We start from the raw sequence: 18,254 nt of genomic DNA, 5'->3' as shown, positions 1-18,254 counted from the left end.
CCTCGGAAGGTACACATCGTACTTGGTTGGTGACGCACGATCCAAGTTCCCCAAAGATAAAACGTCATCCACCCGTTTTGTAGCTTTTGGTAGTTGGCAGAATCCAAAAATTTCATTGCTTTGCTTGGAAACACGTCCGCAGCTGGCACACACCAGTATTTCACTAACTCGAAAAACAAGTTCTAAGAGCTTATTTGCATATTGACCAATGGGAATATTTGCGGTTTTTTTTACAGAATTAGGGGTATATAAAAGGTGATACATTTGATTTTTGTTGAAAAATTTTTCTTGGATTTGAATAAGAACTTTTTTTTATTAATAACACAGATACCGATTTTTTTTAATTCTATTTGTTTGATAGAATATACCGATGTGAACCTTCAACAGACAGACAGGACAATTGCATGGCAAGGGCTACGATCCTACTGGCACTGAGGGTTTTTCCTGATTAGGACTTAAACAAGATACAAGATAACATTCGCTCATAAGCCGTGCTTTATCATGCTTTCAATAGATTGTTACGCTCCTAAACGATTTCAAGGAATTGAATCAGTTATAATGGTTTTGAAGTACATAACATAACTTCTGATAATAGCCTCCGCTGATATTTTCGTTTTTCCTCTTCCAAAAAGTTTTCTGATTTGGATCGTGCGTAAACAAAATGGTTATTACCCAACATGACCTGCTTTTATCTTTTATCTTGCATTAAATCATTATGCACTAGTTTCCCGCATATCAACTCGAAACACCAGTCACTTAACGTATCGTCAACTGATTACGAAAGCTTCAAACTCGGCTCAAGCGTAATTACTGTTTAACATTATTTCCTATACACAGCATTATCAGAGTCAACGATCTCCGGTGGTGCCCATCAATAGTAACGCTTCGTTTCTTGTGTCAACGCACACACATCGGTCTGGTATTCGAATGAGAGTATCATACGTACCTTGGTAGACTAAGGCGAGATGAAAAGAAAAATCCCGGCAACATAACGATGATAGTTTAGCATTGAAAGTGAATGTTTTAGTTATGTTGGGATAGAGGGACGTAGTGACGAATGGGCTGACGTAGATGAAAGTGACTGAACTTTGATGAGCTTCACTTGCAACATTGCTGTGGTGATGTACAGTAATGATGAAGTGGATCAGTATTGTGTACGTCATTTCATCGGTTAATCGGCCTAACGATACCTAATTGGTATATCGATGGAAATCCACCAGTTTGGATATACCGGAAAACTTCAATTTTTTAGTGATATCAGTGCGTGTCTTCATTATTCGGACCAATGATCTATTAGTTTCGTAGCGCGAGCAAGAAATTAAAAAAAAAAGTATTTCGACGAAGCATTTCAGCATGGCAACTACACACTACGAAAAATTCATGTAAATGTATGCTCCTATAGATGCACATGAAAGGAGCGACGTAATTCACTTTAATTTTACTACTGAAAGCATGTAAAAATGAATCATTACCTTGACTACTAATTTAGCTGAAGTTGACATCGAGAAAGTGTCTCAACATTTTTTTTACATAAAAATTTATATATCACCCATGAAAATGTGATCATCCAATAAATTACTAATACACTTCGAGTGTTTTTCTCTGCTATATATCATGCACGTGTAATGAATGCATCAAATCATGTAAATTTCAACCATTGACCTAGAAAAAATTTCGACAGCTTTATCGCGATTTTATACAATTTGCTCAATTTCCGGTAAACTCACATGTAATTTTACACGATTTTGCATGAAACAGTCGTGACGCAAGACTTAAACACTTATCTCGGCAAAATAATTCGCACGTCGTCGTTCGCACGGCCGAGAGCTCGGTAATCAGCTCGGCAAAAGATAAAATTTCGGAGTGTCAGTTATTACAGATATCGTCATCCAAAAGGTCACGGTCTGTTTGGAAAAGGCAACGAAGTGAAATTCATGATTTACTGAGCCTTCAGAAATTGAGAGTAAACAAAGAATTCGTTTTTGTTTCAATTATAAACGTCGAATTAGGGATCAAGAATTTCATTTTATTATGATTGTAACATAGCACATAATTTATTCCATTCGCAGCGTGCTTTATTCAATTTCGTATAGCGTGCACGGCCGCTATACAGTACGAAAAATCTTGTGATTTTACATGTTATAAGATGCACATAAATGGAGCGTTGTATTTTACACAAATTTTTCTTCAAGAACATTTAAAATTGTGTGATTTGACAATTGCATGGCTTGAATTCGAACGAAATAAAAAACAAAAGATCGCTAGCAGCACCGCGGCTTGAACCGAGAAACATTAGATCTCAAGCACATCGGTTACTCGACTGAACCACAGAGCTGTTCATTATTCATATTGTTCATTGAATAATTGATACATATAAATCCATACAGCGGCACTATGTAACCGAGTGGAAATTACGTACGGAGCGTGTAAAATTGTGTGCGAGTGGAATATTGCGTCATTTGAAAAAGAATTCTTTCACCTGTAAAATTCATAAATTTTTCCTGTGTACATTTAAAACTTTATTTTTCAGGTAAAAATATGTGAATCTGTAAATCTTTTATTCAATTTTTACCAAGTTATAAATATTATCATAAAATCGTGATAACGATGCATTTCTATGAAAGTACACTTATTGCCTTTCTCATGTAAAAAGTATTTGTCAAATAATGTTACTCAAAATTAATAATTTCATAGTTCCATAGTTTGCTATTGAATTTCATCATACTTTAATATGATAAAAGGGGTTTTAAAATAGCAGACCATCATTTAGAGCGACGATGCAAAAAAGGGTAAAATTATTCTAGATTTGGCTCAAAACTGATTTAATTTGTCGGCTATATTAGTTACTTATTTAACGAACCGACTTCGGCTATATCGGTTCCCAGTTTTGTAAGTACTGAAATTAGTGATCAAAACTTTTAAAACGAGACTCATTCAATTTGCTCAGAGATGATTTGATCGGTTTCCACAAATTTAGGCTCAAACCTCCTATAGTTTCATAGGTAGCTGTTTAACTTCATCCGGGTCCCACCTTCGGTTCCAATACTATAGAATAGAATGTGTTGAATCATTCAGTGGGACGATGCTAAATAAAGAAAAAATCGTATTAACTTGGCATAATTGTTCCCGGGTTGCCGGTTGAATGCATAGGGCACTGGTCTTACAAACCAGTTGTCGTACACACTTAAATTTTTTAGCTGAGTCTCGGCAAAAAAATGCCGAGATTCGCACAGCCGAGTAATCAGCAATCATCTCGGCAAAAATAAAATTACTGAGCGTCTCGGCATCCTAAAATTTGACAAACGTCAAATATTGCCGAAATCGCCAGCATAAGATTTACTGTTTGTTCAGTGAAACGTTCACTGAATATTCGGCAATCCAATAAAACGAATAAATGAAAAAAAAATAAATTACCGAATCATCAGTAATTAAAAATCTAGTCAATTAATTTTGTTTGTATTTTCTCAACATTATAAACACGCCATTCAGGATAAAAAATTCATTTTATTAACACTTAAAGGAGGCTTACAAATTTGTTGCCAGTAGTGCTTAAAGCCTACCTGAAACATGTAGCATAAATAAAAAGCGGCGTTTCCAGATGCGGCCACCTTGAGTCGAGCTGGAAATATGAAAATAAAAATATATATTGATTTTTGGCTTACAAAAATGATGCATATACGGTATTGTTAAAAAAAATAAACTTACTTTGATCTATTGAATTATTCCATGCATTGGGTTATTTTTTCGCATATCCTCCAAAGTTTTGTCTCGAGGACGCTTTGAGCCCCGTGTTGGGTGTTTTTCCCTTATAATCGCGAGTGCTCTGATAAAGTCGCTTTTTATAAAGCGAAACATGTCACTATATTTATTCAATATTTTTACTTGCAAGTGGTTCCACGCTTCTTCGAAGATTATCCATTTTTTCACTCAAGAATTTCATTAGAAAATAATCGCACAATGCGAAGCGAAAATGTAACGCGGCAATAAATGACAGCTGTCGTGCTGAATCTCGGCAACAGCTAGCGCATATTCCGAAATCTCGGCAAACGTCTCTGCTGATGTCGGCATATCTGTTGTTTACTGATAAATTCAGCAAGCAATTATGCCAAATTTCGGCAAAGTGAAGCATTTTACCGAAATATAAGTGAATGCATTTAACGAAGCTCAGAAACATGCGTATTGATTACTGAGCAATCAGCAAATTTACGTGTTGCTGATCAGTTTCGGCATTTTATTATGCCGAGCTCAAGAAATGGTTTTAAGTGTGTATGTTCGAGACCTGACCTGGATGCAATGGTTCTGTACACTCTGAATCGGCTGCGAAGTCTGTTGAAACAGGAGGTCAAATTCCACTACAGGAATGTATTACCAAGGCTTTGCTTTGTTTTTGGCATAATTGTTAACAAATTGAAAAGGCTGCGTAAGTTCATACCAAAAAAATTTATATTTTATTCAAGCTTGAATAAAAATTTCGTGACAGAACCTTCTACTGATATTTTTGAAAATCTAAGTGATATGAGAAAGGCAATATTACACCACTAGGTGGATTAAAAAAGGTTTTTTTCAATCAAGCCCAACAGAAAAATACATGATGTTTAATGCATCTGCTATCATTCAGGTAAAATAACATATCGTTCCTGTAAAATCCTAATCGTAGGAATGAATTTTAACTTTCGTGTAAAACTATGCAAAACATCGGATTCATGTTATGTGCATTTGATTTGGCGTAATATTACATGGATTTTTTTTAACTGTTAGGTGCATATTCACCCAATATATGAGAACGTAATTCGTTAAATGGCTGAGCTTTACCGGAAGGAAACCTGTTGAAAAATTGAATTAGCTGTAATAGAAGGCATCCATCATATATAGCAGAATTTTCTTGTGCGATCTGAAAATTACATGGCTAGAGAATCAAATCAATATAATACAAAAACATTGGTAACGACTGGAACTCGAACCATTAACTAATTAAATCGCAAAGAGCGTCCGCGTATCGACTGAGCCACAGAAGCAAATATCAGATCATAATAGGTAAATGGTACATACAAACTCATACAGGCGCAGTAGCTAGCCGTGTGAATGCGCCAAGTGAAAATTACGTGAGAAACATGTAAAACTCAATCAATTCTAACGAGTAACACATTTGGTAGACAGATAATGCGCTTCGTTTATACTAAGGTAATGCTGCATATAAAATTAGTCGGAAAATATTTGGAAATTTATGTTACCTTTAATGATAAATTTTAGCTCATATACATTTGCGTCTTCACAAAGAAAATACGATACATTTAATTTTCTAATATATTTACGAGTAATATGTAAATGAAATTTTGGAAATTTATCTTTTATTCAATGATGAATAATGTCTAATACAGATTTATGTCTTCACTATTTAAGTCGGAATAGAAATTTTGTTACATTTAATTTTTAAATATTTTTACTGTGTCACATATCAAGTCTTTCACGTAGGCTTTTCAGCACTTGAAAATATATCAGAATGTATGAAACATGAGTTAAATTATTTGTAACATGTATCATTTTAAACGCTCGAATATGTTGAGATGTAAATCTACATGAATTTTTTCAAGTATGAAAGATGAATTTCTTTTCAAGCAGTTTTTAAAATGCCTGAAGACATTCATGCAGATGAATTCATTACATCAATTTTCCTTTTGTAATCGTGAATACTTCCATCAAGTATTGACATCAGTCCTCGTTGAAAGCTAGACAGTTCGAAAAATTCTTGTGATTTTGCATCTTATCAGATGCACATAAATGGAGCGTTGTATTTCACACAAATTTATATTCAAGAACATGTAAAATTGTGTGATTTGAAAATTACATGGCTTCAAAACGAAAGGAACAAAAATCAAAAGATCAACAGCAACGCGACTTGAACCGAAAAACATTAGATCACGAAGCACACCAGTTAGTCGACTGAGCCACAGAAGCACACATCTGCTTGGCTGGTAAATCGTACATATAAATTCATACAGTCTCACTTGTTTTGAGTCCAACTTTGAAGCTTTGCGGGATTGTCATCTTCTATATCGGTTTGAATTTTAAAAATTCATCATCATGTAGTTCGAGAATCGGAAGTCATAATAGTATAAAATTAAATAATTTTTTTATGTATGTATAAAATTAATTAATTTTGTATAAAAGTTTATTTTAATTTTAATTTTTGTTTCTGAAATTAGATTAGGCTTTTTTTGAGAAAACGATTGAGCTTTGAGAAACGATTTTATACTGGAACCGGAATTCTAAAATCGGTATGGCCGAAGTCAGATAAATTCACTTGAGTAGCGGTATAGTTTACATTTGTTTCAAAATATTTGAAAATCAGAGAAGACATCTTTGAGAAATCATAGCCCGAATTAAATTTTTAGGTGCCTTCTGAATCGAAAACTGAATACCACTAAAACTGAAAAAAAAGTTAATTTTTTTTATCGACTATCCAAATCTGCTAAAACGATAAACCTGATTAATTTATGTGAAATGGACATTTTCATACAAATCACCCTGTATCTCCTAAACCGGAAGTTGAATCTGACTGAAGAGCAAGATGTTTTATAGAATCTTGAAACTTTTCATTTGAATCTTAGATGAGTCTTAGATTTCATTTGAATCTTAGATCGGATCAACCATCTACGCGAAAAATGAGTTACTCAATTTTTATTTCGTTTCACATATCATCCTGTAGCTCCGGAACCAGAGGTCGGAACCAAACATAATTCAGGAACTTTGTTTGGGAGCATACGACTTTTCGTATGAATCTGAATTTGTAGAAAAGAAATTTTCCGAGAAAATTGAGTGAAATTATTTGTCACACACGCATTTGCTGATCTCGACGAACTGATTCGAATGGTATATGGATGTTATATTCTTCCAGCATTTTTTGCTGTAAGTAGTTTAAAACAATATAATTAAAAAAAAAAATCTGCCATCATCTGGTTTATATATGTCATATTCGAACGATTATGTTGCCAAAAACGAGCCGTGCTAAAATCGACCCGGGGCTAAATGTCATGAAAAAGGATGCTGTACACAGTCTATTTGGTACTTAGAAACAATTGTATGTAACAGTATAAAAAATCGTGTTTTCCGTTGCTCCCTAGCATTTCTTTCTCATACAGCGCTCAAAACTTCTACTGCTGGAATAGGGGGAAAAGTCGTTTAAACAAAAATTTTCTTATCTCCATTAAAAATGGACGGATTTTAACAATCTATGGCTTGTTGGATAGGTATTACCGTGCGGAATCTAAGTCTGAAAACATATTTTGTTTTCAAGGTCAATTGTGACAGATAATGTCAAAAAACTGAAAATTTTGACATAAAACTTCGTATAACTCAAAAAGTAAACATCCGATCTCAAAACCATTCAATAGCGTTTTGAGTGACGGGGAGACCTTTCATTTGCGACTTGTTTGATCAAAATCGGTCCAGCCATCTCTGAGATCTCGACCTCTTAGTTGACAACACACATACACACACACACGGACATTTGCTCAGTTCGTCGAGCTGAATCGATTGGTATATGCCATTCGGCCCTCCGGGCCTCGGAAAAATTTTCTAAATTTTGAGCGATTTCTATACCTATTTTTTATATATATAAAAAAAGGTGAAAAACCATCACAAATATATGCGTACAACACTAATGTATGTGGATAGCTTATTTTCGATACACTCCTTAAACGTTTTTGTTTTCAGAATCAAAGAACATTTTCTTGAAGAACACGACAGTATCATATACGGGAATATGAGTGATATGAGAAAAGCATGATTACACCATAAAAAATTGGTGGATTAAAATAGTTTTATTGTATTTAATAAAATTTTTCATTCAGGCTTATTCGCGTACAAGTTTCCGAAAAAAAATTAGTGAATTCCATTCGGGAGTATATGACCGGTATTTCCGGGAAGGCATTATAATCAGAAGGGGCGCTTTTTCCTACTTTGCCCTAGTTGCTAGAGCATTTCCATGCTAATGGAGAGGGTGAATGTTTGAATCCTTCCTATGGGCGAAACTTTTTCACAATTTTTGTTTCGCCGTTCCATTCACTTTAATTTTTTCTCTCCGTTTGTTGCAGGAATGTGAAGGTTTAAAATTGAGTACCAAAATCCCAGAATAGTCATATGTTTGTGTTTTTGCCTGCTAGTATCATACCAGCAAACAACGGTCTTAACAGTTTGTCAATAGAGAACACGAGTAAAAAACCTGTTTTAATCCACCTAGTGGTGTAATGATGCCTTTCTCATATCAATCAAACTATCATATATAATACTGTGGTATTCTTCAAAATTATTTTTCTTCGATTCTTAAAAGAATAATCGAAATACATTTGTTTGACCATCTACTGATAAAAACTATCAATTGGAAAAGATTTGAGGTCGATTTAGAAAATTTTTTACGGTTTTTCGCTCTTTTCAGTGATGGTATAAAATTTTTAACGCACTTTACCCTATATTTCCGGATCCGGAAGTCGGATCCGGATGAAATTCAGAAATTACGTATGGGACCACAGGACCTTTCATTTGAACCTAAGTTTGTGAAAATCGGTCGCGCCATCTATGAGAAAAGTTAAAACACATATTTTCATTTTTTTGCACATTTTACCCCATAAAGTTAGTGCAAAAAACGTTACATACACACATACGCACATACACACACAGACATTTTGCGTACTCGACGAACTGAGTCGAATGGTATATGACACTCGGCCCTCCGGGCCTCGGTTCAAATGTCGGTTTTCACAGTGATTGCATAACCTTCCTATTTGAGAAAGGCAAAAAGGCGAAAAAAAAAATTTTTCTTCGATTCTTAAAAGAATAACTGAAATCGGTTTGTTTGACCGTCTACTGGTAAAAACCATCAAATTGGAAAAGATTTGATGTCGATTTAGAAAATTTTTTAAGGTTTTTCCCCATTTTCAGTGATGGTGTACAATTTTTAACACACTTTACACTCCGGAAGTCGGATCCGCATGAAATTCAGGAATAACGCATCGGACCACAGGACCTTTCATTTGAACCTAAGTTTGTGAAAATCGGTCGCGCCATCTATGAGAAAAGTTAAAACACATATTTTCTTTTTTTTTGCACATTTTACCCCATAATTCCGGAACCGGAAGTCGGATCCAAATAATATTCAGGAATTTTGTATGGGACCACAAGACCTTTCATTTGAATCTGAGTTTGTGAAAATCGATTCAGCCATCTCTGAGAAAAGTTAATGCACTTATTTTCACAATTTTTTGCACATTTTACCCCATAATTCCGGAACCGGAAGTCGGATCCAAATAATATTCAGAAATTTTGTATGGGACCACAAGACCTTTCATTTGAATCTAAGTTTGTGAAAATCGGTTCAGCCATCTCCGAGAAAAGTGCAAAAAAACGTTACATACACACATACGCACATACACACACACACATACACATACACAGACATTTTGCGTACTCGACGAACTGAGTCGAATGGTATATGACACTCGGCCCTCCGGGCCTCGGTTCAAAAGTCGGTTTTCACAGTGATTGCATAACCTTTCTATATGAGAAAGGCAAAAACTGCTCTTCACACGGTGCTGATGAATATTTGATCTATAAATTGCAACCAGTCGGTGATACCCTCATTTAACGTTTATTCTTTTTATTGTGATATCTCGAATGTCAAGATAAGCCGCACAAAATGCGACTGTATGAACTGAGATGTTCAGTACCCGAAACATTAGACCATTAGGATAATTTTCATAAAAAAAGTCGATACAGTCACTATCAGCAGCGTATTGAGCTTGGGTTGGCCGTAGTCTTTTTCTACAAACAAAAATTATAATCCATTCGATATCAATCTAGTAATGCTCGAGCCAGATGTTCATTGATGATAAACGCTTAGTTGCGATACTGGATATTTAACTGACGCTTCACCAGCCAGTCACCACCTAACTGGCGAATCAAATACAGTTGAAAATATGAAATGCAGCAATGGTTAAAAATATCCTTGTTACTGTGTACGTTTGGCTTTTTGAAGGAAATGCGCCCCAGTGAACCATTCGTGGTAGATTACTTGGCTGGACCATGGCGCAATATTACTATGACGGAGGTATGGTACAATCGCATCGTACGAAAGTGTATATGAATCTTGTAAATTGCTTTTGCTTTCAGGTCGTTCAAGAACTCTTACCAATTGGCACATATTCATACTTGGCACAGTTAGCTGTTATCTTCCTAATTACGGATTTGCTGCGATATAAACCGCTTATTGTTGTGAATGGTTTTGCGGGGATAATTGTGTGGAGTATGCTGATATGGACTACTTCACTGCAGACACTCAAAATTATGATGGTGTTTTATGGAACTTACTGTGCAGTAGAAATCGCGTACTATAGTTACATTTACGCCAAGGTAGACCGAGAACACTACAACAAAGTGACATCGCATTCTCGTGCCGCAATCTACGGTGGGAAATGTTTGGCGGGCGTTCTAGCGCAGACATTAGTGTCCTTCGAGGTAATGGATTACAAGAGACTCAACTGTATTTCTCTAGTTTCACAAATCTTTGCTACTATATGGGCTTTGCTTCTGCCCTCGGTAATGACCAGTATGTACTTTCATCGGGCAGCTCTATCAACCGGAGTCAATGATTTTTTGGAACACACCGAACGGATATCCAAATCAGCCAGTACGGTTCCGTTGAAACGCAAAATCATTTCTGCATTCCTTCTAATTTGGATGCATTTCAAATCATCCTACACAAATCTTGCGGTGCTGAAATGGAGCATTTGGTATGCAATTGCCATGGCAGGATACATACAAATAATAGCATACGTTCAGGCGCTATGGAGTGAGGTAGATCCCAATCATAAGGCAGTTTGGAATGCTGCTGTCGAGGCGACTGTAACCTTACTCGCTGCTATTGCTTCACTGGTGCCAGCATACATACACAGTGGTTTGTTGAAACCCAGAAGTAGTCTATTCACGCTATCCGTCTTATCTTTGGGACAAGGCGCTGCCATGATGATGGCTGCCACTACCAATCAACTGATTGTTTCATATCTTGGTTGCATGATCTTCTGCATACTGTATGCATTTACGATAACCTTCGTAAGCGCCGAAATTGCAAGGAACACATCCGACGATAGCTTCGGATTGGTGTTTGGTTTTAACACGTTGGTGGCATTATCCCTGCAGGCAGTGCTGACGTTTGCGGTAACTGATTCCGATGGATGGTTTGCACTGAACATCTTCAAACAGTTTATTGTCTACAGTTATTACTATGTTACTCTAGGCGTTATTTATTTAGTATTTCTTTTAGGTGAAATATTCCATAAAGTTTTTATGAAACGAACGACTAACATAATAAAATTTAAAAATAATGAAATGTAGACCAAGTTAAGAGACTATTCATTACAAAAGATTTATTCCAATTAAGGGTTATAGATTGATACGATTTTGGTATTATTCGGGATTGTGATAAATATAGACTGAAAATTTACGATTGATACGATTTTGGTATTATTCGGGATTGTGATAAATATAGACTGAAAATTTACGAAAATGTATTGGAGCACATATAGAATATTTCTATTAATAATTCCGATGCTCGCCATTAGCAATATGTAAAGTTTTACGTATTGCAACAGTGCTTACCTATACCAAGTATACCGGTATAAAGTGAGTGTTAAGATACAAATGTGTCGATAATGAACATTAGATCTGAAGGAGCTTTAATATTTTCTATTTGTTTGACATCTAACAAACATATTTTCTATACATCAAGCCATTGAACATACAACATCATATTTTGGCATTAAAATGCCTTACTCTTCACTATACGAGGCTGGGTGACAATTTAAAACATGCAAAACTAACCGCGTAACCTTTTTCTCTCATAGTTTCGAACGCTTATAACTCAGTAATTTGTGAATGGATTTATATAATTTAATCAATAATCGATTCGGAAACATTTTACGTAAACTTATGAGGTAACGTCGTTTAGGTATTTTAATTGTATACCATCGAAAAATTGGTTTGAGTTGACCTATGTTTTCACGAGCCAATTACAGTCCCAGTCACAGTACGTCAATGATGTCATCCTTTCGTCCAGTTTGAGCAGTATCACACAAAAGGGAATCTATAAATATATGCCCGAATACATTTCTGCTTTAGTTAACCCCTGCACTGAAAATATTGTGCACGCTAGCTTCATATGCAAAGCATTTAAACTATCTCTACATGTTGGACTCATGAAATTCATGAAAATATACACCTTAATCATAAAATGTGTGTAAAAACTGTGAATATTTAGTGGAAATCATGTTACATTCATCTGAAATGCACATAAAAGCAAAGTCTTGACATAACTTTCTTTTTGTGGAATTTGGCCTTTCTGTTTCAACAGACTTCGCAGCCGATTTATAGTTTACAGGATCATTGCATACTGGTACTACGATCCTACTAACACTGAGTAAAAATTTCTGAAGTGCTGAAGGTAAAGCAAACGAGCCAAATAAAATTTTATTATATAAAAAAAAACTAGTTTTGTCATAAAATGAAGAAATATATTTTCTAAATGTTCAATTTTACTAAACTTTTTATTTAAATTCTCCAAAGAAATTTAAATTAAAGTACCTTCTTCACGCGATTTTTGTTTCTTTTCAATGTTAAAATGCTGCATATATTATTGGTTTTTAAAATCAGGGAAAAACTTTGTGCTCGAATAGGGTTTTTTTAAATATTTGATTTTTTTTTCTTAACTAAGCAAGACTTTTCTAAACAAAAATTTTATCACTAACATTATCTTTTCGTAAGATCTTTTTGATATGCAAGTTTGGCAGCTGTCGTTTACTGGAAAATATGATAAAACTGAAACTCATAAAATGAGTGTTATTATGTAGCTTTTCGATGTAAGGTTTTGCATTGTAACCGTGTTAAACGTCTAATGGTCGGTTGCTACTTATTAATAAACTTTTAGCAGTGCTAATGTCTCTATTTACAGTATATAAATCCAGAGAAACAAAGCCATTTCTTTGATATACGAGTTTTCTCATAAAAGTCAGTCAACGGACATTATGTCATACTTTCGATTCAACAATATGCTTCGAGTTAAAATCTTGTTTTAAAGATTTATAACGATTATTAAAACAAAATGCAGCGCTGGGAAGATTGAAAATGTTAGTTTCCAATTGTAATTAATTGATTATGCATTTGATTTCTGATGCAAATAATATCTTCTTTATCTGCTTTTTTTCTATATCGACATTTCAAGGGACATATTGTATCATTGTTGTGGGGCACACCACTGGTTTGTTGAGAGGCATATTATACAGTTGCTGGGCTGTTATGCCTACGGAAAGCGAAAAAAACTGATAATGTGGCCATTTTGGAAAATGTGTTTGTATCAATCAATTTTCATCACTTCTACCGAAATCATTGAAAATTATGTTCCTCAGGCATATTGCAAAGAAATACCTACATTCTTGAAGAAAATATGTCGGTACATTTAGAAGTATCTCAATGTTTTCTTAACGGATACATATTATAACACCTTACCCAAACTAAAAGTATAAAACTTCCGAATATTGACGAAATATTTCACGAACATGTTCGTAGATACTAGTACTAAAAAACAATAGCACTTAACGAAAAATCAGTTACCTCGTAAAAAATGAGGGGGTCACTTCAGAAATTTTTACTCACTAAGAATCCTTCCCTATGCATTGAACCGTCAACATGGAAACCAAAAAAAATGCACTTTAAAACGATGATATATCGTTACATCTAGATTCTATATGAATTTCATATGAATGTCACTTTGTTTTCCATACAGATATCAATTGAAACACGGTTGACCGAATCAAGTGTTTTGCACATACATTTGTGCTGTACTCATTTCCACTAGAAAATGAAGTGTTTAACACATGTTGATTCAATAGGAAAACACATCACAAAAATAACTAAGCTGATCTTTCATCTTAGTGAATTTCAATTATCATTTACATCCAAACAACAATGCGTTGTAAGAAATTGTGGTTTCGTATGCATTGGTTCTTAATATACAAAAGTGAACATCAATGAAACTAACAAAATATGTTGTGCAGACTGTGTCACACGTTTTCTTCCTTGTATTGCTGCCAAGTATTTTCAGATACTTTCGAAGATTATCGACGCTTTTTAATGAAGGACTATTAAAATTACATTATTACTTAGAGTATTGGTGCACGGTTACAATCATTTCTTCAACATTTTTCGATCATAATATATAATATCTTCTCTTGAATCACCGTTCATAAAATTAATCAGTTTGTACGTTCCCTTTCTTGAAAATTATCATTATGGTATAAAATCCTTTCATTGTCCTGGTTTATATCTTGAGGTTGTTCGTATCCATAAGTGATCTTTTAAGTAACTTTGAAATCATCATAATTTCAGAGACTCAGACTTTCAGACTTCCATTCAGAGATGTCCATCTTCTCTGTGTGACAAAGAGCAAGTATAATTTCTCCCATCGCACTGACAACATCAACGAGAGCTCTTCTCTTTTACACATATACACCAATGTAATATAAAGTGTGCATGCATCATGAGAGCAAGTGTTTATTTTTTTTTCAACTCTTGCACTGGATCACATCAAATTGTTAGAGCACAGCTCTGAAGTTCTCTGAGGTGGATGAAGATATTTTCTCCGAAGTGTGCACACCGGTGAGGACTCTGGTGTACGGTTCGCATAGGAGAAGCGTGGGGCACGCATATTCAGCAAAAGCGCAATTTATCGTTAAAGTTTAGTTTTCCCTTGCTGTGAAAAAGATTGTCATAATAAGGCCATCGTTACCTTCTATAAATTTAAAAATTAAATCACAGAAGTGTTCGCTAACTAGCACGCACCAGTGGTCACTTGGGTGTATTTAGGCGAGAGCGCGTGAGAGCGATTCATGAGAAGAGAATGTGTTTCACTCGCGCCAGCTGCTTTAACCACAAGCACACACTTAAACTCTGTCTATTCGACACTGAGAAGAAGTGAGCTTTCCTCTTTGTGCGATGTTTCGCTTTTTGCATCCCCTGTGTAGACAAGAATCTGACACCAGCGTGTATCACTCTAGTGAAATGCCATCAGTGCTTCAAATAGAAACAATTATTCTAAAAGAAACTAATTGTCAATTTTATCTTTCGCAAAAAATTTAAGGGCTTGAACTAGTCTTTATTTTTTTGTATTTAATATGGGAACCTTAGATTCATTTAATTTTAATGTAATCGTGCTCGATCGTGTCTTGCATATAACCCGTTAATTTTTTTCATTTTGTTGAAAATGTCGAATTTTGTACCAGAAAGAGATGATTTGCAGAAAGCATTAGTTTTTTGTTTGCAGTGCTGCAGAGTCGCATCGAGTTTTGTCGTGAATAGGACTTAGAGTGAAGCCCGAGAGAAAGCGGCAAGCGACGCGATGCGAAACTTGACAGATCGCGCGGAGTCGCGCAGCAGAGTTCCGTCCACTCATGTTCAGCAGAAAAATGACAAGTACATCAAAGTGAACTCGATGCGTTGCGAAGCGACTACTGACCGATCGCATCGCACTCACTCTGACCTACATGTCATTTTTCTGCTGAACTTGAATGGACGGAGCTCTGCCGCGCAACGCCGTGCGATCTGTCAAGTTTCGAATCGCTTCGCTTCGCGTCGCCTTTCGCTTTCTCTCTGGCTTCACCTTTTTTTTTACTAAGGATCATCTTTTCAAAATTTACCTTCTGTGGTAGAATTTATATAATCTAACTACCAATAGATTCGAATTTTTTCAATTTGAACGTGTATTGCAACAACATTGAAGCGTTTCAATAGTACATTATTGAAAAACCTGTCTGATTTGACCCATGTTAGCACCAGCCAATCAAAACGCGTTTGGAGAACAAGAACAAAATATCCACTACTATACAGCTGCATCGATATAAAAGTCGAATATTTCACCTTTTCTTTCATTTTCTGAGCAACACTTGTCGAAGCGAGATATACGGGGCAAAGCAACATCGAAGATCTCACGCTTCTGGAATGACACGAGCGCCGAAGAACAGGAGCAGCTGGGAACACAACAAAACCACACCGAAAGTCTACCAATGGAAGTTGTCAGTCGTCATGGGAGCGCTGTTAATTTGTCCAGAATTAGAGTCGGATTTCATTGTGTGTTCCAAATGTACAAATTGAACACATTTTAAGAACTTTCAATTTTTATTGGGCAGTTAAAAGTAAAATTCTTCTTTTATTTTTATGGTTTTAACAACAATATAAAGTAACTAGTTTCTTAAAATTTATGTAATAAGGCTCTCATTTTTTCTATAAACATAACTAAATATGAAATTTGTTAATTCTTTTCTCAGAAGCAGCATTTCATAAAATCTTATCCAAAACATTATTTACGCTCATTAATCTGATTCTGCATGTAAGTATGGGATATTCAGGTAATTGTAATAAAAGATTTCTAAATTGAAAACGTTAAAAAAAATAGAGGGATTTTGAGAAGATCCTGAACGAGTTGAAGACTAGTTTGAAACTAGAAAAACATTTTTTTCCTTAGTCATTTAAGCTGTGGTCTCAAACCTCAAACAACTTCATTCCACTCATCAATGTGTTCGATCGCTGTTTCGTTTTCCCCCTTAACAGCAATCTTCATCTCGTCGTACCCTGACCGCATCCGAGCTGGTGCAAACAATTTCACTTTCAAGAAGCATTGCACTTCGTTTTTTGGCCTGTGCACACACCGAAAAAACACCTGGAAAAGTGTGTCGTCAAACGGGAAACTTGTCGAACGGGTTTGCAGTCGCTACTCGCCGGTGACTGCAGGGTCTAGGGAGATACGAGCCAACAAACGTGCTCTCGCCGCAAGAGACGGTTTATGTTTGGTGCGATCCGTGCAGAATAAGGCGAGTTTTCATATTCATGCTTTTCCTGCTTTCTGCTAAGGTTCGATGAACTTTTATGCTGTCATGTTTTGGTTGCGAATTGAAATTCAATTTCAGGGCAGAAAATAAAAACAAAGCATTAATGATGTTTTAGCAATCCGTCATTCGATAACAGCTAATCAAAACAGTAGTGCTTCAGTTAGCGATTAGGTAAAATAAGGCAACGCTTTGCAGCACAAATATGATTATTATGTACCGGTAGGTAAACGTAACGCAGGTAAGTACTACGAGCTTTTACTAGCCACTGTCGGCGCAGTCCACGATGGACGCTTGTTACACTTTTGTAATAACCCATGCTCAATTGCGGCAATCATGGTTTCGCGCAGGCTTTCATTATGTCACATGTCACGATTGTGTGCGATCACTGAAAACGGACAACAATGAGTTGAGTTTTTGGTCTAGCTGATTACGGAAAAGCGTGAGTCAATATTCAACGATGTAGTAAGTACATGCCCTAATCAGAGTCACTCGTTTCTAGTGAATTTTTGAAAGGAACAGTGTCAATTAGTAGAAACGATTCGTCATTTAAATTTGCACAGTCGGTTGCTGAATAATGGGTAAATATAATTATCATTATAACTTTTTTTATTCCTATAATGTATTGTGTAGCTATCTGAGTTTCGAAAAATTAATAAACAATGCCTTTGCAACTTAGAAACTTATTTCGTGTTCCGTAACAAATAAACATTTACGTTGTAAATATTGAAGACAAAAAAAATCCGAACACAATATTTTTTCGGAAAGACTTTCCTAGCAGTTATGTTCCCCGCTTACTACTTGTAATTGTACACGCCATTCCGTTTCAGATACTGAAAACGTCTTCGAAATGTGGTAATTGAAGATATGTATTTTTCAGGAATAAAGGTAAAACTCTTGAAATGAGTTACAAATCATCAGACTTTTCAGACTCTGATTTAGATGAAACTTCGCATACGTCATCAGTTCGGTAATTCATGTATTTTTCACGGATAGTTTTTTAATGTTCTGTTAATAAAACCAACGATCGATGTTAATACAATTAGTGTCTTTTTAAACTTCAGGGTTGTTTCTCCAAAAATCAACACGCGAAAAATCCGCGCAAAATTCACAAAGAATGCGCCAAAATCGCACGGAGCATGGAACTAAAATTAAACCTTTTCAAACAAGAATTTATTTATAAATTATATAAAAAATAGCATATAAATGTATATTCAGCATGTGTAATCGTACTTGCTAGTTCTCGATTCTATTATGTATGATAATTGTACCAATAGTAATCCTACAATAAACGAAGTTTGTAACCGGAACCAATATCTTTGAACTAGACAG

The 18,254-nt window shown here is 35.3% G+C and overlaps 1 protein-coding gene across 1 annotated transcript; it reads left to right on the top strand.

Moving 5' to 3' along the window:
• Positions 1-9,781: 9,781 nt before the first annotated feature.
• Positions 9,782-11,385, top strand: LOC131434226 (thiamine transporter 1-like). The gene is made up of 2 exons (XM_058600880.1): positions 9,782-10,102; positions 10,165-11,385. Exons 1-2 carry the CDS (start codon positions 9,977-9,979, stop codon positions 11,383-11,385), a joined length of 1,347 nt encoding a protein of 448 aa, XP_058456863.1. The 5' UTR covers positions 9,782-9,976.
• The last annotated feature ends 6,869 nt before the right edge of the window (positions 11,386-18,254 follow it).

The sequence above is a fragment of the Malaya genurostris genome, chromosome 3 (assembly GCF_030247185.1).
Source record: "Malaya genurostris strain Urasoe2022 chromosome 3, Malgen_1.1, whole genome shotgun sequence".
Taxonomy (NCBI): Eukaryota; Metazoa; Arthropoda; class Insecta; order Diptera; family Culicidae; genus Malaya; species Malaya genurostris.
This window is presented reverse-complemented; position numbering and strand designations above follow the sequence as displayed.